The sequence below is a fragment of the Antechinus flavipes genome, chromosome 1, assembly GCF_016432865.1.
Source record: "Antechinus flavipes isolate AdamAnt ecotype Samford, QLD, Australia chromosome 1, AdamAnt_v2, whole genome shotgun sequence".
Taxonomy (NCBI): Eukaryota; Metazoa; Chordata; class Mammalia; order Dasyuromorphia; family Dasyuridae; genus Antechinus; species Antechinus flavipes.
The window spans coordinates 55,643,753-55,667,429 of NC_067398.1; the positions used below are offsets into that span (position 1 = coordinate 55,643,753).

At 41.8% G+C, this 23,677-nt stretch overlaps 1 protein-coding gene across 1 annotated transcript in view; it reads left to right on the forward strand.

Annotated features, from left to right (window-relative positions):
- The window catches only part of CHST13 (carbohydrate sulfotransferase 13), a 56,921-nt gene that overhangs the window by 26,582 nt on the left and 6,662 nt on the right, over nucleotides 1–23,677 (forward strand). The window contains exon 2 of the mRNA XM_051983055.1: nucleotides 18,199–18,281. Within this exon, the coding sequence (XP_051839015.1) occupies nucleotides 18,199–18,281 (83 nt within the window). The remainder of the gene's footprint in view (nucleotides 1–18,198; nucleotides 18,282–23,677) is intronic.

The window sequence follows — 23,677 nt, forward strand, 5'->3', positions numbered from 1 at the left end:
AGGTCTGGGATCATAGATAAGAGATTGGTAAGGGGTACCAAGTCCTATCAGAGTTCTGAAAGAAGGCCTTGTGAAAATGGTGGCCTTGGAGCTGGGACTTGCAGAATTTGGTAGAATGGGGAGATCCTCCAAGAGGAGAGGGAAGACTGAAGAACCAGATGAGGGTGATCGCAGATCTCAGACTTAGAAATCCTGAATTGTGGGAGCAAACGTTCCCTTCTTTCCCAGAAAGCCTCCACCGGGGCCACCATGTCCTCCAGACTGTGGTAGAGCCAGCTTGGACCAAGTCTATTGACTCCTTAAGTTTTCAGCATGAGCGTTATTCAGCAAATGCTCCAAATCAGGGCTTGATTTATTGATTTGCTGATTGTCTAGACTTAAGAAAGTCATGGAGAAAATGTTAATAGTGAAGATGAAAGTCAGACTGTGTCATTTAGGAAAACTGCTTATTAATCATTTACCAGGACAGGCCAGCTCCCTTCCAGCAGAGTAGGCAAGGGGGGAGGGACCGAGTATTGAATCCTAAAACCCTCCAAAATGACAAAGCCTTTGACAGAAGTTTTCCTGTCTGGTCTTTATCTCCTTTTTTGGGAAAGAGAATATACACGTGGCTGTGGGTCTTCCTTTGGTCCCATTATAACCTACAGCCCAAGTGGAATCGATCTGGGATTTCTAACCGTAGCGTGTGTACCTTTGTTGGGGGTGGACTTGGGAGGAGTGAAAGGTTATGTTCCTGTCACGTGGCTTACAGTGTCAATCAGCCAATAAACATTTTTTAAAAGAGGGATTTTTACTATTTAAGTATCTGATCTTCTGGTTAAGTGTGTCAGATTATACTTATAGTAAAAACAATTCCTGTTTCTCAGCACGTGACATATTGCTTGTATGTGCATATATATGCATGTGGGTATATATATACACATACACACATAAATATTTATATTTTTAAAGTTACAATATTCAGTCCGTGTCTTCAAATTGGAACAGTCAAATTAAAATTTAAGTGTTGTTTTCAATTTAAAGAAATTCAGACAGCCACCTATATCTTTTCTTCTCTCTAAAGAGTTTTGACATATATTAAGCACCTATTATGTGCTAGGACACCATGCACTGTGTTAATTATTGGTCAGAGAGGTCTCTAGAACACAGAATAGCAGAGATCAAAGGGACATTATCACTTAGAATGTCAAAACTGGAAGGACCTTGAAATATAGACTGTCTGGTATAGGTGGAACTTTAGAGATCTTCTGACTCAGGGGTTCTTAACTTTTGAGGGGGTGTCATGGGCTACTTGGGCAATCTTATGAAACCTTTGGCTCTCTTCTCAGATTAATGTTTCTAAATGAATACTCGGGATTACAAAGGAAACCATGTACTGACATAAAGATGTAATTTTTTCCTTTCCAAATTCTTAGACCCCCAAAATTTATTCATGGACCCAGGTTAATACACAAAAATACAATCCGACTCCTTCATTTTACAGAGGAAATAATTGAGACATAATAACGAAATGTGCTTAAGGTCACAAAAGTTACTGGTAAAAAAAAAAAATAGCACTAGAACCCAGATCTCCTGACTCAAGATTTAACACTGCAATATAATCCATGCCTCTACAGGCTCCTTTTTAGAGCAGAGCCCTTTGGCCCTCATTTATAAATGAGGATTGTACACACAGACAAGAGTCCTTTAGACCAGAGCTTCTTAAATTTTTTCCATTCTCTACCTCTTTTTGCCCCAAAATTTTTACACGACCTCAGGTATATCTGTATATAAAATAAGTATACAAATCAAACATTTATTGATAATAAGTCATAATTTTGCAATTTCCACATTGTTACAAGATCCCATAAAGGGTCACAAACCACAGTTTAAGAAGCTAAGCTCTAAACTAAAGTTGAGTTTGGAGGGAGTAAAGTATAAATAGATGCTAATTGGTGCTTTGGTTAATTGCTCCTCTCTTTCTTCCTCAGTCACAGTGAACTCCCCTTCCCTTATTCCAAACCACTCTCCAGCCAGTGCTTAGAACTCTCTCCCCATCCTAGCAGTTTCCGTTGCTCCCCAGTAACAATGGCCTGTTGGGTATCTCTTTCCTAGACAAAATCCTACGCCAGGGTCCCTATGAGTCAAATGAAAATAAATTCATTTATTAGAGAAGTGTAGAACAACTTGTTCTGTGAGACCAGAGATCCAGGAAAGAAGCCTTTGAGCATCTACATCCTTTCTCCCCTCTCCCTTTCATAGGGTAACAACTATAGTGCCGACCCTCTTCCTCAGCAGAATATACAGCCATGGCAGAGAGCTAGAAGACTTGAAGAAGATGTAGCCCAACCTCCTTCTTACATGGCGGTCACTAATGGCCGTTACTTTATGCAGCTGTTCCCAGAAAGCTCTTTAATCATGATGTTAACTGCAGAATACTGAGACAGGGGTGAAGCTAGGAAGTGTTTTGGGAGTCACATATGCCTTTCAAACTCAACAGCAACTGCTATTCCTATCTCTGTGTAGGATCAGTGCCATCTATCCAACAGGTATTCATTAATCATCTATTATCTGCAAGGCTAGGGGAGAAGGGGACCCCAGTGGGGATGAAGAGAAAGAGGGGGGGGAAAGAACATAATTCCTGTCCTCAATCAGTTTGCTAGCCTAGACAGGTTTATAGATAATTAAATCATCTCAATTTAAATCCTGGCTCTTTCATTCTGTGTAACCTTGGACAAGTCACTATAAAATGAGGGTGTTCAACAGAGCCTTTCTAAAGGACTTGGTGATTTTGAGGCACCCCCCCCATCTTTCCTATCTGCCATCCCAGCTGTTGCTAACAAATGATTTCAGTTATGGCAGCCTTGAGCTCAGCTTTGGGAGCTAGATTTAGAATTGAAAACTACTTCGGAGCATCATTTTTTCCCCATCATCTCACACCAGCTCCCTGGCGTCTCTTGGCCACAGCCCTGATCCTTGGTCTGGCTTAACACCAGAGCACAGATGGGCTTACCAGCTTCTCCAGAAAAGGAGAAACCAGCTGGCCTTGATTCACTTCAGTACAATTCAATCCAACCCAGTGGCAAATTCTCAAACATTTATTAAAAGTCTGCTGTGTGCCGAACCCCACGCTAACTGCTGAGAGGGAAAATACAAAATTTAAGACAATCCCTCCCTTTCTGGAATTCATAATGTGGTAAGGAAGATGAGACACAAACACAGAACTGAAAGAGACTATTTCAAAAAATACACTAGAAAAGCAATGTGGTATAGTAGCTGGATAGAGAATCAGCTTCTAAATCAAGGAGACCTGGATTCAAGGCTATCCTTTGGCTGTGTGATTCTGGGACAATCACTTAAGCTCTCAGTTCCTCAGGCTCCAAGACTAATGATAAGAATAGAGCACCATTTTTCCCCTTTTTAATCTGATTTTTTTTGTGCAGCATAATAAATGTAGAAATATGTGTAGGAAAAAAAAGTACAGCAGACACTCATTTGTTTCTATGGAGAGAGAGCTTTCACTTAGGAACTCCCTATGGGTCAAATGAAAACAGATTCATTTATTAGAGAAGTGTAGGACAACTTGTCCTGTGAGGAGGCTGGTTGCTACTGAGACAAGAGATCCAGGAAGTCTTGTTGAAGTTGGGCCTCAAGGGTAAGTAGGAACCTAACAGTTGAAGAAAGGAGAGAGGACATTTTAGACATAGGGACAGGAGGAGAGAGGACAGTCTAGACAGAGTAGTTCTATTTGACTGTTGCATAGGTAGGAAGTAGAGATGAACTCATGTCATCTCATGATGAAGCTCATCTCATGAAATATTTTTCATATTGAGAGGCTCTGAATGCCAGATTAAGGAGTTTGAATTTTACTTCATAGGCAGTAAAGAGGTTCTGAAGGTCTTTGAGCAGGGTTGTCTAATAGCATGTAAAGGATATTTTGGAGTTGGGATGACATGTTAGGAATCCCCAAACCAGAGTACCTTCCCAAAAGGGGAAACCTAGAACCCAGATTTTATTCATATCTTTTTTCCCATTCTGCTTCCGTGGGAAGGGTCCCAGAGACTTTGAAATAGGATCTTTGAGTTTTATTCCTATTTTCTCACTAATACATGCCTAGTAAATCACTTGCCTTCTTTGCCTCTCTTCTATAAATTGGGGTTATTTGCACCCTTTACCTCCAGGCATATTGTGAAAGTCATGGGTGTTAACAGTTAAGCAATACTTTGCAAATATTAAGATCTTAAAGAAACTCTAGCATCTGCCCTGTGGCTTCCAGGCCTTTGTAATTAAATTTCAGATCTGGCGTCAGAGGGCCTGGGTCTGCTACCTGTGTGACCTGGGGTCAGTTTACCTCCCTGGGTCACGGTTTCTACATTGGTAAAATATTGGTGCTGTACTTAGTGTCTTTCAGCCTTCAGTTGATGATCCCTATCTCAATCTTTCTTTTTCCTAGTGAATTTTTTTGCCTGGAGGTCAGGCCTCTGCTCTCCCCTGAGATTGTGGATTTAGAGGATAAAGTCCAAGCTTCCTGGTCTGACCTGGCAGCACATTATATCGCCAGTTTACTTGCTCCTGAGGCCCTTGAGGCTTGATTGAGTCTACACAGAAGGCCACACAGCAAGATTTAGCAAATTCCGAAATACAAATGAGAAATAAAGGTTGGACCAATTTTGTAGGATTATAGAAATGAGACATGATAGAAACATGGTCAAATAAGAGAAGGTGAAAAAAGTGTCCTGTCCAAGGTGACAGAACTTTGTAAATGAGATAGATTTTCACCTGGACCTTGAAGGATAAAGAAGCACTGGAATAGGGAGAGAAAGAGAAAGAAAAGCACGGCAGAAGGAGACGGGCAGAAACACCTCTTAGTCCCCTGTTGTAAAGGAGAAAGTTAAGGTTTTTCTGCAAGAAAAGAAAGAATATTTCATAGAGGCCTCCAAATTTTAGAAAGGAATTTAAACACCATTTTATAACACACTTTACCAAAGTCTACCCATAAAAAATTAAAATGGTTGATTTTCTTTGAAAAAGGTATAAATATTAGTAAGTAATAGAGAAATATGTTCCAAATGATTGTATATGTATAACCTATGTCAGATTACTTGCTGTCTTGGTGATGGGGAAAGTAAGGCAAGGAGGAAGAAAAAATTTGGAACTCAAAATCTGACAAAATGAATGTTGAAAACTCTCTTCCCATGTGATTGGAAAAATAAAATTCTATGAGGAAAATTTTTTAAAAGAAAAAGGCATAAATATTAGTAAGTGAATTATAACTCTGCAACTCACAGTTAGGCAAAAGTAGAGGAAGATGGATGTTCTTCCTGATGCCCTATTATCTGTCTCCCCTCGGTCTCTCTTCCTTTAAGTCTTTTTTAAAAATAGCTTTTTATTTACAAGACATATGCATAGGTAATTTTTCATCAATGACCCTTGCAAAATCTTCTGTTCCAATTTTTTCCCCTTCTTCCCCTCCCCCCCATCCCCCAGATGGCAGGTAGACCAATACATGTTAAATGTGTTAAAGTATATGTTAAACACCATATATGTATACATATCCACACAGTTATTTTACTGCACAAGAAAAATCAGACTCTTCCTTTAGGTCTTAAAGAATCCTCAGTCAGGCTGTAGGGCTTCTCGGCTTTGTCCTGAACTCCCCAATTCGTTTCAACACCCATTGATAAAGGGCCTATTATGGCAAGAGCCAGAGGTTTTAGGAATATAAAAATGGATAGAAGCCAATCCTTTTCTCAAGAACCTTAAATCTCCTTGGAAATATTACATTTACTTGGGTTGCTAGATTATTTGGTATAGTTTGCTAGGGGCAAAGTAAAGGTCTAAAGTCCTTTAGGAAAAATCTGAAAAGAGAGGGATCCCTTTGAGATGAAAAGCTTAGAGAAGCTTTGTAGAGGAGGTTGCCACTGAGCTGAGCCCTCAGGGAAGAAAAATGCTTTCTATTAAGAAGATTGAGCTGAGAATCTCAACTGAAGAAACTGAAGATATAGAGATAAATCATATCTAGGAAAGAAATCTGTCTTCCCCTGGTCCCAGAAGGCAGAATCAAAGCAAAAGGAGCACTGACTTTGGGGTCAGAATACATGAGTTCAAATCTGATCTCTGATATTACTGCTTGTGTGAGATCTTAAGTTAATTAACTGCTTGGACCTCAAGTTTTCTCATCTGCAAAATGAGGTAGGGTTTTTACTCGATGGCCTTTTGGGTTCCATTAGTTCTAGATCTTTAGCATTGAGTTTTAGCCACATTTTAGACTTGATACTAAGAAAAATTTGCTAGTGATTTGAGCTTACTTTGCTGTGTGAAATGTCTCTAGGATGAATATTTGTTAACTGTTATAGCAAGTATTCTTTGAGGGTATATGGTTGAACTGGTTGGCCCTAAGGTCCTTTCTGTCTTTGAAACTGATTTCAGATATATATGAAGAAAGGGCAAAGAATGACCTGGGGAGGAGACAATAGGATGAGATCTAGAAATAGCTACTTGTCTAACTTGGCTGGAATGCATGCCCAGTGACTCCTTAGGCCTGGCCTGGACTTGCTGCAGATTCCATTAGTCCTCCTTGCTCCAGGTACACAGCCTCCCCAGTGGATCAGGCCTTCCTTTCCTGCTGTAGCATCTTGACAAAAAGCCACTTCTGAGGACAATCCCACCTTCTCCTGGCCCAGCTAGGGCAATCCTATCTCCTCCTGGCCCAGCTAGGACAATCCCACCTCCTCCTGGCCCAACTAGGACAATCTCACCTCCTCCTGGCCCAGCTAGGACAATCCCACCTCCTCCTGGCCCAGCTAGGACAATCTCACCTCCTCCTGGCCCAGCTAGGGCAATCCCACCTCCTCCTGGACCAGCTAGGACAATCCCACCTCCTCCTGGCCCAGCTAGGACAATCCCACCTCCTCCTGGACCAGCTAGGACAATCCCACTTCCTCCTGACCCAGCTAAGACAATCCCACCTCCTCCTGGACCAGCTAGGACAATCCCACCTCCTCCTGGACCAGCTAGGACAATCCCACTTCCTCCTGACCCAGCTAAGACAATCCCACCTCCTCCTGGACCAGCTAGGACAATCCCACCTCCTCCTGGCCCAGCTAGGACAATCCCACCTCCTCCTGGACCAGCTAGGACAATCCCACTTCCTCCTGACCCAGCTAAGACAATCCCACCTCCTCCTAGACCAGCTAGGACAATCCCACCTCCTCCTGACCCAGCTAAGACAATCCCACCTCCTCCTGGCCCAGCTAGGACAATCTCACCTCCTCCTGGCCCAGTTAGGGCAATCCCACCTCCTCCTGGACCAACTAGGACAATCCCACCTCCTCCTGGACCAACTAGGAAAATCCCACTTCCTCTTGGACCAACTGTATCGGTCCTAAATATTTCTCAAATGTGTTGCAGGAATGAGAACTATACCCTCCCCCCTCATCTTACAGATGATTAACTGAGGCTGGAAAAGATCATTTGACTTGCCCATGGTTACACAATTATAAGCTTCTGAGGCAGAATTCGAACTCAGTTCTTCCTAACTTCAATGCTAGCTCTCCATCCTGACTTGGCTACCTGACTACCTGGATCATAGAATCCTAGAATGTTAGAGCTAAAGAGGGCCTTCCTATTCCCATATGACAATGAGTGTTATTCCATGAGTTGTCAGTGAGATTCTGGTGAAAAGGACACTGCCCTACTAGTCAGGAGACTGGGGTTCTAGCCCCAGATCTTACTGGTTTGCTGTATAACTTTGTACATGTCACTACCCATTCCTGTGTATGTTTCCTACTCTTTATAATGAGGGGATTGAATTAAATATCTCTGAGGGCTGTTCTAGCTCTGACATTCTGAGTTGTAAGGTCCTTTCCAGGCTCAACATCCTGTGTTTTAAGGTTTCTTTCAGACCTGACATTCTATATTCTAAGGTCCTTTCCAGGCCTGATGTTCTAGGTTCTAACATCCTTTGCAGATCTGACATCCTATGTTCTAAGGTCCTTTCCAACTTCAATAATTCTCTGTCCTCGGGTTCCATCCAGCTTTGTATGAGACTTTTCTTCTGGGTGTTCTGTGTCCTTGGAAAAAAGATGGCTCCCTCTGCCATCTTGAAGCAAGGCAATGGCTGTTAACTGTTTCCAAATGTCTCTGTGTCCTGTAATTGCCCTGAGCAAAGCCTGCAGTTCACAGAACCACTAGTTTAACCCCCTTGCTTGATGAATGTTTTTGTATTGAATAAGCCTTCCCAGTTGGATTCTGTGCTTGCCGGTTTCCTCTTGCAGCCCTCTCTTTTATGAAGGCTCACATTTCACCCTATTCACGTGTGCATTCTAGTCTGTGGTCTTGCTTTTAAGGCCATTTTTTTCTTTTTTGCTGTCTTGTCACCCAGTAAATTATATACTAACTGTATTTTAGGCATGATGTTTCAGTTAAATATCAAGGAAGAGTGACCAGCTGGGTTATTTAAATGGCACATAATGATGCCCACCTCTGCAAGGGTGGGGACCACTGGGGTAAGAGGCTTTTGCACAGGGTTACGATTATAGCCTCAGATGCAGAAGGACTTCTTATCCCAGCCCTATCCCGATCCCTCATGCTGTAGATCTGCAAACGACATGGGGAAGTATTTTGCCCAAGGCCACATAAATTATAGTGAACAAAAAAGATGGGATTCAGATCATCATACTTTGATTCTTATTCCTGGGCTCAGTCCACTCCATTACAGTACCTCCGATTAGTCCTGGCCACATTCGGATGACGTTGCTGTTAGAACGTTCATTCGTCTTCCTGCTTTTCTTTTGTGGCATCTGAAAGTTCGTCTGTGAGCTGTTAATTCTCCATCTTCCACCAAACCTCCATAAACTGTACTTTAGAAGCTTTCAGAGAATTGGAGGATTGCCACAACATAGCATTCTCACTCTCTTTGTTGTTATTTGCTTGCATTTTGATTTCTTTCTCAGTTTTTCTTCCTTCTTGATCTGATTTTTCTTGTCCAGCAAGATAAATATGTGTATATATATTGGATTTAATATGTATTTTAACATATTTAACATGTATTGGACTACCTGCCAACTGGGAGGGGGAAGGAGGGGGAAAATTTGGAACAAAAGGTTTTGCAAGGGTCAGTGTTGAAAACTAACCCCTGCATATGTTTTGTAAATAAAAAGCTTTAATAATTAAAAAGGAAAAAAAAAAGAATTGGAGGATTGGAAGGGACCTCAGTATCATGTGGCACACACCTCCCTCTGACACATAAGCAAATCTCTTTTGGTTTCTCTGATCAGTGTTCTTCCAGCCCAGACTACTACTGGACAGTTTTAATTGTTAGAAAGTTCTCCCTTCTCTGGAACAGGAAATTGCCTCCCTGTGAGTTTCCGTGAAAAGTGCCGCATCCCCTCCTCCCCACCCCGGAAAAACACTGAACAAGCCGACTTCCTCTTCTACATGACAGTCTTCAGATATTAGATGGTAGTTATCGTCCCTACTCAAGTCTCTTCTCAGTTAGTCACCTGGCATTAATTACAGTGTGCCAGGCACTTTGCTAAGCAGTGGGAATGCAAAAAAAAGTCCCTGCTCCAGGATCTCCCAAGCCAATGGATGACATAATATCTAAACAGCTATTATCAAGCTATATTTAGGGAAAACTGGAGATACTCAACAATAGGAAGGCACTGACATTAAGGGGAACTGAGAAAGTCTTCTTGCAGAATGTGGGATTTTAGATGATATTTGAAGGAAGCTGAGTTCAAAGAATAAAGAGATCATTGTGAGTTGGACTGGTCAGGGAAAGTTCTGCAGAGGAAACGGGACTTGGGCTGAGCCTTGAAGAGTGAGTAGCATTAGAATGGGGAAAGTCCTCCTTATTGTCCTCCCAAGATAGATACTAATTTGGAATTACAAAGAGAGAAGAAACTGCTGGAGAAACTATTCAATTCTGCTTTTCTCACCCTGGAAACTCTTCTCCAGAAAGCAGCAGTTTCTAACAGTCTACATAAACAGAGTTGCCAGCAGCTGTGGGCCATAAGTCCAAAACCAGCGTTAGTCATATTTTATAGGGAAGTCTCCCTTTCTCTCACCCCAGTGAATCACTCCCAGTTCTCAGCCTCCTTTCAGCCCTAACATTCTAGGTTTCTGGGTTTGGGGAAACCAACAGAAGACCAGAAGATCTCTTCATGAGCAATGGGTTTCACTGGAAAGGTATCAAGGGCTACTGGCCGGACTACCCTTGTCCACTGACCCACCAAGCAGTCAGGAATATTGAAGTTCATCAGCCAAGATGCTTTCTTCCAGCAGTGCTGGAGAAACCCTAATGTTATTCATCTTTGGTTCTTCTTTTCCTGAACTCTGGGCAGAAAAGGGACTCCCCCTGGCTTTCCTGCCACAAATGAGAGCCCAGATTTCTGTGTACCTGGGTTATATTGTAGTCTCCTGGATAGGAAGGGACCTGAGAGCTCTTCCCAAGTGCCTGGATGGTATTTGGAACATTCTTTATCTGAAGAGCCCATTCAGTAATTGTCTCAGAGAGTGTTTTTGGAGAACGTTTTCAGTTGTACTGTTTGGTTACATCCATTTCCCCTCTCTTTTTCCTTCTTCAGCCCAATCTCTCCCACCACACACCCCATAATCTGGCTGCAAAGAAATCATTAATTTGTGGAGGTGGAAGAGATCATCTAGTCTGACTCTCTCCTGTTACAGAGAGGGAAACTGAGGCGTACAGAGATGAAATGGCCTGTAAAATAAAGATTCAAAGCCATCCCCTCTAGTAACCAACCCAGCTCTCATTCAGGAGGGAGAAAGAGAGAGCGCTGAAGGCTCAGCAGCTGACTTCTGTTTTGGCTGGAGAAGCAGTGTCCCAGATTGGAGTCACACTGGTTCAGATGAGCCTTTCTGTTCACAAAGGAACCTCCTTCTCCCCAACAGAAGACAGTAACGTTCTGTTGTCTGGGAATTCCTGGCAGGAGAATCCACGCTGGTCTGTGCCGGGGGATAGCCAGGTCCTTCCGACCTGCCTCTGCAAACCCTTGCAAGCTGCCACACGTCTCAGGAAGCTCGGAGAAGGCCGGGCAGCAGAGCAGCATGGCCTGAGCCCAAGCCACTGGTGGGCAGCCAACAGCTCTGATGGAGTACAGTGAATTCTCAGGGCTTTTGTCTCTTCTGGGCCTTCAGCTGGTCTTCAAGGAGCTGGAAGGATTCCCCTGGACCTTAGCATTTCAGAGCATTTGGGCCCTCACAGAACAACTAGTCCAATTTCTTCATTTGACAGATCAAGAGACCAAGGCCCAGGGAGATTAAAGTGACCTGCCTTTTACTGAAAGATAGGGAGGCAGATCTCTGAATACCCATGTCAATACTAGAACTCCCTTTCTCTCTTTTGTCATAAATTAGCCCTTTTCCACCTTGCTCATTTTCAGACCATTCACTTTGAAAACCGAGGTGATAGAATTGCTCTTTAAATCAAGCCCGTGCTAATTAGTAGACTGAGGGGTTTTGAGCAATAATTTTATGGTTTTGAATGTTGTTGTGCTTCCTAGTCAGTCTGTAGTCCCCATTCTCCCCAGTTCATTCAGTTCTCTCTTGGCTCAGTCAGGCAGAATCCTTTGCTGTCTACTCCCATTGCACCATGCTTTTTCTTGCATCCCTCCATCTGCCTTTTGCTTCTGCCTCATCCTTCAGTTCCAGGACCACCTTCCCAAAAAGCCCTGCCTGCTCCCCTATACCCACCATTCCTTAGGAATCTAAAAACCTATATTCTCTCATTTTGGTTCTAAATAACACAAAGTCTCAAATTGTCACCTAACCATAGCGTGGATCTCTTTTCCTCAATTAAATTAAACAATCCTCAAAGACAGGGATGTTTTTTGGTCTCCTTCAGGTATCCAGCATAAGGATGAGTATCCAGGAAGTACTTAATAAATGCTTATTGAATGGAAGGTGGGATGGAGAGGGTGAGAGTTATAGAAATGTATGAATTAATAAATGATTTAAAAAGCACTTATGGGAGCACTAGTTGGTGTAGTGGATAGAACATCAGCCCTGAAGTCAGGAGGACCTGAGTTTAAATCTAGCCTCAGACACCTAATATTTCCTGACTGTGTGACCCTTAGCCCCAGTTGCTTTAGCAAAAAATCAATGAATGAGTGAATAAATAAATAAATAAAGGTGCTTACTAAATACTTATACCAAGAATACCAATACTAAATAGTGAGCACTGTGCTGGGGAGTGCATAAGCAGACTAGACTGGCTTTGCCCTCAAGAAGCTTACATTCAAGTAGGGGAAGGCTACACATGAAGGGAAGTAGACATTAAAGACAGAATGAAGAGAAGGGGAGATCCCAGCACTGGCCGGTGGCTTGAGAATGTCTGGGAAGGATGGAGTGGGTGGGGCCAGACTAGGTAGCTACAGCTCTGGAAGGAAGAGGAGGCTGAAGTTCAGGTGGATGAGAGCTCTGTCTATAGAGTTTGGTGATTTTCTGGGTGGAGGAAAGCCTTAAATGCCAGAAGTGAGTCTGCAGAGAAGAAGATAAAAGTCCCAGAGGAAAGTCCCGGGGGATTTAGAGCTAGATAGAAACTTAGAGATCTCATCTCAGTTATTCAACCTTTCCATTTTCCAATTGAATAAACTGAAGCTCAGAGAGGGGAAGTAAGTGACTTTCCAAAGCCTGTTAGATAGTAAATGGTAGGACAGGTTTCAAACTCCCCTCTTCTCTCTCATGTTCTTTTCACTTCACTGTGATGACTTTTAAAATCACAAGAGTAGAAGGGTCACACCTTACTTCTTCACCCTACCCTCTTCCTCTTCCCGTTTACCCCATGACTTCCCCTCAGAGACTCCTCTCTCCACCCCACCCCCAGCCTTCTCAGATTCACACACATGGAAGTTTTCATGAATGACTAAGAAATTAAACCACAAAGTAAAGGGAAAAAGCAATAATAATAATGGCTCACAATTAGAGGCTCATTGATTTAAAGCAGGAAGCAACAACAGAGGCCATTCCCCTCATGTTACTGATAGCTGAAATTCAAATCCAAGGTCCTTGGCCCTAAATCCATCAAACAAATCTCTAAAGCATTTAACAGATCCCCACTTTACTTGATCCTCACAACTCCTAAGAGATAAGTAGGACAGGGACATTTTTATTTTATTTTATTTTATTTTATACATAAAGATACTGAGACCCAATTTGATGAGAACTTGTCCAAAGTCACACAACAAGTCAGATACTGCAACTAAGAGCTTAACTTCCAGATGGACCCTTTCCCCACCACATCCACTGCCTCTCTCAAAGTCGCTGTAACCTACACCCAGACCAAGCTGATCTCCTCTCCTTACCCTCCTCAACCCTACGGAGCCTTGCATGTGTCAGTAAACATTTCCTGTCACTAGTGGGTTTTTTTTTTAATGCCTCCTCAGTCCACCCTTACTTCCCCTTAAGCTCAACCACATCCTTGCTGAGGATCCAATTCTCTGTTCCAGCCTGGATATTGTGTTTGTTTTAGGAAAAACACACGGGCACTTGTCTCCTCCGCCTCTGTTTGGACGGCTGCTGCCCCTGCCCAGAAAGCACACTCTGCCAGCCTGTCCCCAAATGGAAGGTAGAGGCGAAATAAGTGAGCGGTGTGATCTGAGGGGCAGGGCCTGGAAACAAGAAGAAGGAAATCTGGAAACACATCACATGCTCCTTGATTTGGGGAGACTTCCGGGGGACATGACAGGATTTTAGGGCTGAAAGGAAACCTAGAGATCATATAAGCCAAACACCTGTTTTATTCATTCTCCTCTCGCCCAAGTAGACTATAAGCACCTTGAGGGTGGGGAGTGCGTAATTTTTGCCTTTATATCTTTAGTGCTTAGCATTGTATTTGAAATTCCAAATAATAGAGAGAAAAAATGGAATCAGAGATTGGGGCACAGAGAATAATAGAGACAGACAGGTACAGGAGAGAGAAGGAAAGGATAGGATCTATGAACTGCTTAGGACTGGCTCTGGAAACAAGGAATCTAGGTTCAAATCCTACCTTTAACAATTAATAACTATGAGACTTCACTGGATCTCACTTTAGTCATCTGTAAAAATAAAAGGGCTAGAGATAGCAAGCATCTTAAGAACTATCTAGCTGTAGATCTATAATCTTATAAATGTTGTTGCCATTTTAGTCATATTTGATTCTTCTTGACCCCATTTGGGTTCTTCTTGGCAAAGAAAATGGAATGGTCTGCCATTTCCTTCTCTAGCTTATTTTACAGATGAGGAAACGGAGACAAACTAAAGTTAAATGATTTACTCAGGATCACATAGCTAGTAAGTGTCTAAGACTGGATTTGATTCAGGTCCTCTATCTTTATATCCATTGCACCACCTGCCTGCTCTTATAAATATGTAGTAAATAATAAATTCTTGTGACACTGAATTAAGTATAGATATGAGACCCATAGAGTGACTTAACCAAAGTGTTTCAGCACATGATAACTAGAATTCATATCTCCTGACATCATTCTTCACACTTTACAACAGAGAAATGATAGGAAAGAGGTAGGTGATAATAAGGAATCACACATGATGTGAAGGAAAGCTGTAGAAAACATGATCCTTGTAGTCACTGAAAAATGAGTATATTGAAATAGCTGATCTTTAGAGGCTCTTCCAGCTCCTAATCCATGGATTAGGACCCATAATCAGATGAGGTCTCCATTGCACTGGTTTCACCCCACTGTTCACTCCTACACTTCCCAGTTGGCCATATTCCCTGGAGTCGCAGGCCAGTCATTATCAAGAAAGCCATGATGCAATATTCTCTGCTTTTTCAGAAACTGTATAAAATTTTCTCTCCTCTTTTCTTGTTTCTTTCTCTGACTCTTCCCAACTTTCTCATCCTTTCCCCTCCACTTTTTCTTTTCACATTTCAAGTGCTTTCCACCAGAAATGGACACTTCAAATTGTGTCCATCAAAGCCACTTGAGTCACTGCCCTCTTCTATACTTAGCCTGCTTCTTGGCTTGTGTAGGATCATAGATTTGAACTGGAAGGCACATCAAAGATCATCTAAGCCAAGATTAAATGACTTGGTACAGATAGTGACTTTCTTTATATATCTCTAATAGTTGAGTTATTTATAATAATTAAAGTGACTTGTTAGCTCAAAGTTATTCTTAAAACAATATTGTTGTTGCTGTGTACAATGTTCTCTTGGTTCTGCTCCTTTTGCCCTTTGTTATTTCATGCAAATCTTTCCCTGTTTTCTTATAGTACAGTAGCATCCAGAGAAAGAGCTAATAAATAGAAATATGTATAGAAAAATTTTACATACACATATATGTACGTATATTTATTAGACACAAATAGACAAAAATTGTTGTTGCTGTGTACAATGTACTCTTGGTTCTGCTCATTTTGCTCTTCGTTATTTCATGTAACTCTTTCCCTGTTTTCTAATAGTATAGTAGCATCCAGAGAAAGAACTGATAAATAGAAATATGTATAAAAATTTTTACATATTCATATATGTACATATATTTATTTGTGTCTAAGCAATGGAGACCTCATCTGATTATGGGTCCTAATCCATGGATTAGGAGCTGGAAGAGCCTCTAAAGATCAGCTATTTCAATATGCTCATTTTTCAGTGACTACAAGGATCATGTTTTCTACAGCTTTCCTTCACATCATGTGTGATTCCTTATTATCACCTACCTCTTTCCTATCATTTCTCTATAGTGGGGGAGGAAAGAAAACATTTAATGATAATTTTATTAGATATTGAAAGGAAAAGCAAATTGAACATAGTAGACTTGCAGTTTCATATGAGATTGCCTATTTTTATTGTACTGTTATGAAAATTTAGTCCATAAATTTAAAAAAATTAATTGACGTGACCAGGCTCATACAGCTAGTAAGTATTAGAGAGGAGTTTTAAAGTTCAATCCTCTACCTCTAGAATGTTGCCACTGTACCAAGATGACTCAGGAAAAGAGCCATCTGCATCCTAGGATGAAGTATGAAACCTCTGAGTATTTTGGGGCTACAGGGAAAGGGGGAAAAGCCAGGAAGCAAATGGGAAAAACAAAGTCAAGTAATCCCACATTTGGCCCTCCAACCCCTTTGCCCTAAACTTACTGTAGTATCCGGACACTGGGCCCTTCAGAAGACAGAACTATGTTTCGCATCAGGCTGTGTCCATTCTCTCGGGCCAGGGGAAAATGACTTACTAGCCAGGGGTTTGCTGGCTGACTGGTGATTGGTCAGGCATGGATGCCATCGGAGAGAGTGGGGCCAGGGCTGGCTGCCTTCCTCCTCTCCAGTCCATGGCTGACGGTGGGTCTGCATTTCTTCCTTGATAGTCTTCCTTCTTTGGTAGAATTCCACCTCATGAGGAGATGGCCAACAAAATAAGTCTGGAAAAATCGCTCGTTCCCTGGAAAGCCAGTGTTCTAGCCAAGGAATACCACATGCCGGACAGCTCTGCAGTGGGGTGGGGCCAGTTCTGGACAGGAATCCTCTCCACTCGTTGAATGTTGGGCTGGAAGGGACCCTTAAAGAACAGCTAGATCAATTTCTTATTTTACAGAGAAGGAAAGTGAGGCTCAAAAAACCAAAGTCACCCAATGAACTTGTAGTAGACTAGGAGTAGAAGCCAGCTTTTCTGACTCCTACTTCAGTCTTTTCACTACAACACTATGACTCCAAATAACTCCTAGTCAGCTGCTTTTTTCATGTCCTGAGATTCATCTGAAGTGAATAAAGATAATTATAACATCCTTAAATTTTTTTAGCACTTTATGTGTTTCAAAACAGTCACATACATAAAGCTGAGCCAATCCTTTGAAGTAGTAATAACAATAATTCACATTTATAAATCACTTTAAGGATTTCAAAGCACTTGACTCACAAAAACCCCATTGGAAAGGTATAATAATAGTTAACATCTATGTAATGCTTTAAGATTGATGAAAGAATCTAGCTATCTTTCTCTTTGTCTATCTGTAGCTTTAGGGGTATGTGCCCAGTGCATGATTTCTGGGCAGTGCTGCAAAATGTGCTAAGCTTAAAAATTCAATAATCAATATTTTAAAAATTGTAAGTAAAACTATGGGTTTTCAACTTGGGTGAAATCCCCACAGACAGATTCTCCTCCCTTCCTCTAGCCTATTTCTCTCAGAGCCTCTCAGTTCCTCACAGCCCGGGTGGTCTTCCCTCCCAGGTTCCTCCCAGCCTCCTCCCAGCAGCAGCCCCATTCTAGAGCCTCTTCTGTTAGGTGGACAGTTGAGATGGGGGGATATTAACTACATTTAAAGACTCATATACATATATATATATATAACATCTATGTATAGTTTATTTTCATGTGTATATGTGTGTATGTATATTTATAACATGTATATATTATATATACACACATACATATTTGTGAAGTTTCAGAGCTCTACTTTAATGCATCCCACTCTTTCACATGGGGCAAGTGTCAAAAATATTTCACATGTATTGTGTCATTTACTATTCATCAGTGAGACAAACAGGGAAGAAGCTATTGTTTCCATCAGGGCTGAACATATGACCTGAGATTCTGCATTTTTTTCACTGATGACCCTAAGGGCCATCTCCATGCAAGAGCTACAGGTTGTGACCTATCTCCTGTAACATTGAAAAGGGAAAAAATGTCTCAGAGAGGGAATGGGGCTTGCCTAAGGTTTCACAGAAAATTAGTAGCATAATGAGACAAAAATTCCAATTGCCTAATTCCCCATCTTGCACACTCCACTCTACAACTCCACTTTCCTTAGGGCATCTCTGTCTCTCTCTGTCTCTCTGTCTCTCTCTCTCTCTCTCTCTCTCTCTCTCTCTCTCTCTCCTCTTCTTTCTCCCTCCTTTCCCACTTTTTCTGCCTTTCTCCCTCTCTTTCCTGCTCTTTGTTCTCCTTTCGCTCTCTCTCTCTCTCTCTCTCTCTCTCTCTCTTCTCTCTCTCTCTCTCTCTCTCTTTCTCTCCTCTTCTCTCTCTCTATCTCTCTTTGTCTGTCTGCCTCTGTCTCTCTCTCTTTCCTTTCTTCCCCTTCCTCCCCCTTCTTTCTTCTTTCTCCTTTTTCTCTTCCATTCTTTCTCCCTCCCCTTTCCTTGCTCTATTTTTCCCTCCTCTTCCTCCTTCTTCCCTGTAGCCTGCCAGCTTTTCAGGTAGTTCTACCAGATTGATCCTCCAGAGGATAACTTGTTCTTTCTCTTCATTTCCTTCCCCAGTTGCTGAGGACAGGATCTTGGGCTCCCACTGGTTTGGCAAGACAGGGAGGAGTCCTCTCCAGACACTTTATGACAGTGACCAGGTAAGTGACAGAAAGGTTCACTTGGGAAGATGAGGGAGAGGGGTGATAATGAAGGCAACATTCTAGGTCTTTATTATCTGTATTCCAGTAGCTTCCTCTGCCCTAGGGTCCTCCCTGGGGCTGTCCCTCTTAAAGAAGAGCAGCCAGTTAGGAGACTGTGGAGTTGACCATTGATTTGAAAGTGATTAAGGTTATCAGTAGGAAGGCATTAAAAAGTTGAATCACTCAACTGTCTACAAGACATTATTGGAGGGGCATTAGTCAGCCTCCATCCTTCTATAAATGAATTCTCTCATATAATTGGGAAAAATAAAATACTATTAAATGGGAAAAAAAAAACCTTGATTCTCTCACTGCATGTCACAGTGCTAGGAATTCTACTATTGGAAACTTAAAACATTCAGTCTTTATAGGTCTCCAGTGATATTTTATACATATTCTTGGGAAAGGAAAGGCTATAAAGCCTCATCAGGCAGCACTTTAGCATGGATTAACTGGCTGAAATGAAGTCTGACCAGTTGTTTCTAGGACACTCCATTTCAAAAATCTAATTGGCTAGACTGTAATATGAGAATGAAGTTCAGGAGGAAGACTATGGCTAGACTTATGGACTGGTGAGTCATTGATAGAGAGTTGATCATAAAAGCCTGGAAGCTGATGAGAATCTCAACAGAGAACATAAAGAAAGATAGAGCTTTAGAGAAAATCTAAAGTTAGAGGGCATGAAGTGGGCAATGACAGCAGAAAAAACAATCCAATGGGTAGGACTAAAAAAAGGAGAACCAAGACAAAACTAAGAAAGGAAAGAGTATCCAGGAGGAGAAGGTGGTTGACAATTCAATCTCAAAAAGAGATAAAAAAAATGAAGAATGAGAAAAGACCATCCATCTCGACAATAAGTTGGTCATTTTGGAGAGAAGAGTCTTACAGAGAAATGAGGTCAGAAGCCAGAGTGCCAAGAGGAGCTGAATAAGAAGGAAGGAGAGTTAACAGCTGTGGGCAACTTGATCCAGGAATTTGGCCAGTAAGTGGAAGTGAGGTGTGGAATGGCTGGTAGCATTGAGAGAAGGATTTTTTGTTTAGTTTTTTAAGGAGAGACAAGACATGGATCATGTTTGAAGGCAGCAGAGAAGGAACTGGTAGAAAAGGAAGAGATCAAAAATGGGGGGCAGAGAAGTTGCAGGAACAATCTGTTGCAAAAGCCAGTGGTGAAGATACCCTCAAGTTATGCTCTGGCTACCTGTGGGTAGAAACATTGGCTTTAGCAAGGAGACGAGCCGCCTCATTATCAGACACCAGAGGAAGGGAGAGGAGAAAAGGGAGTCATGTCAAGGGAAACCAGAAATAATGGCGTGGATAATTCAGTGCAACCCTTCCTCATTTCAATTGACAGCCCTGAGAATACATAAGAGCACAGAATATAGACCTCCCTGAGGATAGAAATACTCTCTGCCTTATTTTTCTTTTTTGAGATCCCAGTGCTTAACATGGCGTCTGGTACAGAAAAATGATGTTTAATAAATGCTCATCTAGTTCATTGTTGATCAATCCATGGCATACTAAAGGTAAGATTTCACTTTTGTTTAGAAAGGCTGTCTCCCACCTAGGAGTATCCACATATGGAAAACTTGGGCCCTCTTCCCTACAAATTATTCTTTTCTTTTTCAATCTCCTGGTAAGGGCCGGGGCCGGGGCAGGGAGACAAGGGGGAAAGGGGTGACTTGCCCAGCCTTCCTCCCCCATGATTGCGGATAGAATTCTAGAAGCTGCTGACTCATGCCTTACTATCTCTGCCAAATGATGGGGCAACAACAGCCATTCACTCTCTAAGTCTTCTCTTCCTCAGACTAAACAGCTATCATTTTTTTTTCAACTGACCTTCACATAGCATAGTTCCCACAGTAATCCTGGTCAGCCTTTTTTTGGCTCCTCCTCCTCTCCTTTTGGCCCCTGGATTTCCCTTTTTTCCTGATGAATTTGTTCTTTAGTCCTCTTAGCATAATCTCTGCTCCAGCCCAAATGACTTTCTTGTTAGGTACTCACAACCCTCCGATGTCCTGTCTCTGTGCCTTTGCAGAGAAACATCAGAGCTAGAGTGAGAGGGGATGCTGGACTACACTCCTTCTTCCCTTCCATCTCTCCGGATGCCTAACTTCCTTCAAAGTGATGATTTATGTAAAGTCTTTACTTATCTGCTCAGTTGCTCGCATACCCCTCCCCATATATGTGTGTATACATATTACTTTCCCAATTGGATTTAAGTTCAAGAGGGGTTTATTTTCTGTTTTTAAATCTCAAGGCCCTCCCACAATGCCTGGCAGGTAGTAGCCACTTCATAACTGCTTGTTAATTGGTGGTTGATTAGCAAGACTGGAGGGAGAGAGGATGCTCCGTGACCACTAAGAGTGGTTACCTACATCCTCCCCATAGGCACACAGCCAACCGCTAGGTTTCTCTACTTCTTTCTAAAGATTTTTTTAAGTCCCGAACTCAGAAAACTGACTCATCCTGTTGCTACGGTTGAGAATCTTTTTGCATGAGACTCAGGAAACTTTGAACTTACCATTCCTGTGATAGCTTGAACATGGCCCCAAAGTGAATTCACAGACGTGGAGAACTACCCAAAGAGGAGAAAAGGATTTCACAGCACGGGACAGTCGGACTCCAAGGCCTGCCAAGTCGGCATTCCACAGACAGCTCCTGGCCCATGTGGGGAGTGAGGTCAGACTGAACAGGCAGGAAACTGTCCATTGCGGAGGTGTGCAGAACCCTGCGGAGCTGCTTTTCTCTTTCTAAGGTTAGGACCCTCAGCCATAGACACAGTGACCTGTTTTTCTCAGCATCCCAGGCAAGAAGAAAATGGGTCTCTAGCCCCAGAATCCTTCTCCTGTGCTGTGGCTTATGATGTATAGGCAGCTGGTCCCTTCTCTGGCCAGGAAGGGCCCCTTAAAGACAGCAGCAGAAACTGCTGAGACCCTATTGAGCTAGAGTTTGCAATTTCAGACACAGGTCTGGACAAATCTGGTCAAATAGAAAATTCAGGAAAAAAATTTATTAGTCTGCAAATTTTTTTTTTAAAATAAGTATTTTGAACCAATCAAGAAGGATGCATATTGGAAAATGACTGAACAAATCCTAGTATCTGAATGTAATGGAATATTATTGTACCCTAAGAATTTAGGAAAGGAATTGTTTCAGAGAAAACTGAGACGATATCTTTGAACAGAATGAAGTAAGCAGATCTAGGAGAATACAACGTACAATAAATTATATGATAATAACTACATTTTAAAGAAAAACAATCTTGAAAGACTCAATAATTCTGATTAATAACAAACCCTGACTCCAGAGAATGAAAGATAAAATATACTAGAGAACAATGCATATAAAATCCGAAAGAAGACATATGTTTTTGGACATTACTTATGTGGGATTGACTTTGCTTGATGATGAATATTTGTTACAATTTTTATTTATTTGAGGGGTTTTTGTAAAACTCCTGGACTAGGATTCTAGAACCTTTGGTTCTAATCTCAGCTCTATCGAAGATTAACCCCCTGACCTTGGGAAAATCATAAAATCATACCATTTTAAAACTAGAACAGAGCTTCATAAAGTTTCCAACCAAATTATATTCGACAGATTGGCTGGTATTTTATCTTAGTTTTATCTAACTGATGTGCCATGTTTTAGTTTTGATTTTGCCAACCCTAAACCTTGGCAGTCAGCTAGGCCCAACCACTTTCTTATGTATGAGAAAAATGATTTGTCCAGGACACATTTCATAGCAGAGCTGGAACTAGAATTATATCTCCAGGCTCTTAACTGGGGGCTCTTTCCATTCAACTGTATTGTGTCACTTAACTCTCCTGAACCTGAATTATTTTCTTAACCACTAGTGGAGAGAATAATCCTTACCAGGTCAACCACATTGGACAGCTCTCAGTAATCGTTTCCTCTTGAAATTATTTTAAATTATATTATCTTTAAACACATACACTCTCCTGTGTGTGGTTTCATATAGGCAACAGTCAATGAAGTAGCTCTATCCACCAATATAGTTCAACACCTGATCTATAATTTCTAGTCTTATTTTGCCTGGAGTTTTCAAAGATTCCTAAAATCATAGAGTCAGTACACGGCTCAGACGACATTTGAACCCACAACTAGCTCTCTTTATCCATGACATGATATTGCATCTCCTTTCTTTCATATATGTAGGCTCCCTGCCCTTAAGAAACTTACATTTTCCTTAGGAAAATAATATTCACATCACTAAGTAAATTCAGTTCTACAGCAGTTCATACAAATATTTTGCTGTCTAATACTATTCAAACATTCAAAACCACAATTTTTCAGCCATTGCTTAATTGACGGGTACCTACTTCACTTTTAGATCTTTGCCACTATTAAGAGAAGTATATATGTGATGAATAATTCAGTACGTATTGGACCTTTGCTTTTTCCTTTGATCCTTTTCACATCCAGTAGTGGAATCACTGGGCCAATGGATATAAACAATTCAGTCACTTTTTCTGTTTAATTCCACATTGATATCTAAACCAACCACCATCTTATTTTACAGAGAAGGAAATAGAATCAGAGAGACCAAGTTACTTTCCCATGAACTGATCTCATTTGAAGATCTAGAAATTTCGATTGGAGTAGTTATGACCAATAGGTACAGAGCTTAGGGATCTTGTCTAAGAGCAGCTAGGGAGGTGCCATAGTACACAGAGTGCTGGGTCTGGAGTCAGGAAGGCTCATGTTCCCGAGTTTTAATCCAGCCTCAGACATTGCTGGCTGTGGGATCCTAGATAAGTCCCTTAACTGTTTGCCTCAGTTTCCTTACCTGTAAAATGATCTGGTCTTGGAGTGGAGTTGAGGAGTGGAATGGTGTTTATTATAGTCTCAGAAACTTGGTTTTCCTGACCAGCAGATTGTTATCTGACAGCCAGCATTGTTTGTGCAACAAGAGCACTCCCAAGGCCAGGTGGCTTTGGGATGAAAGTCAGGTAGCCTTAGGGATGTTGCTACATCCTCCCTAGAAGCTACACTACTTCATTCTCTCCTCCTCAAGCAGCTGGGACCCAGATTAGTTTGGGGCAAAGGGAAGGAAGTTTCATCTTCTGGACTGTTTCAGGCTGATAAGGGATGTAGAGCCGGCCCTGCCTAGGGCAGTCCAGACTGAGGAGGAGAGACACCTGATTTGAAGATGATGGCAGAGGCATCCAGGGGGGCTGAGGCACAGCATTAGATAGTCAGTAGTATTCGGGTTAAACAAATAGTTGGAAGTTCATGGCCTGGAGTCTGGAAGATACAAAGCTCACAAGCACTGTGGGAGAAAACTATTAACTTGGGGAAAGTGGAGAATAACAACAACAAAAAAGGCCAGG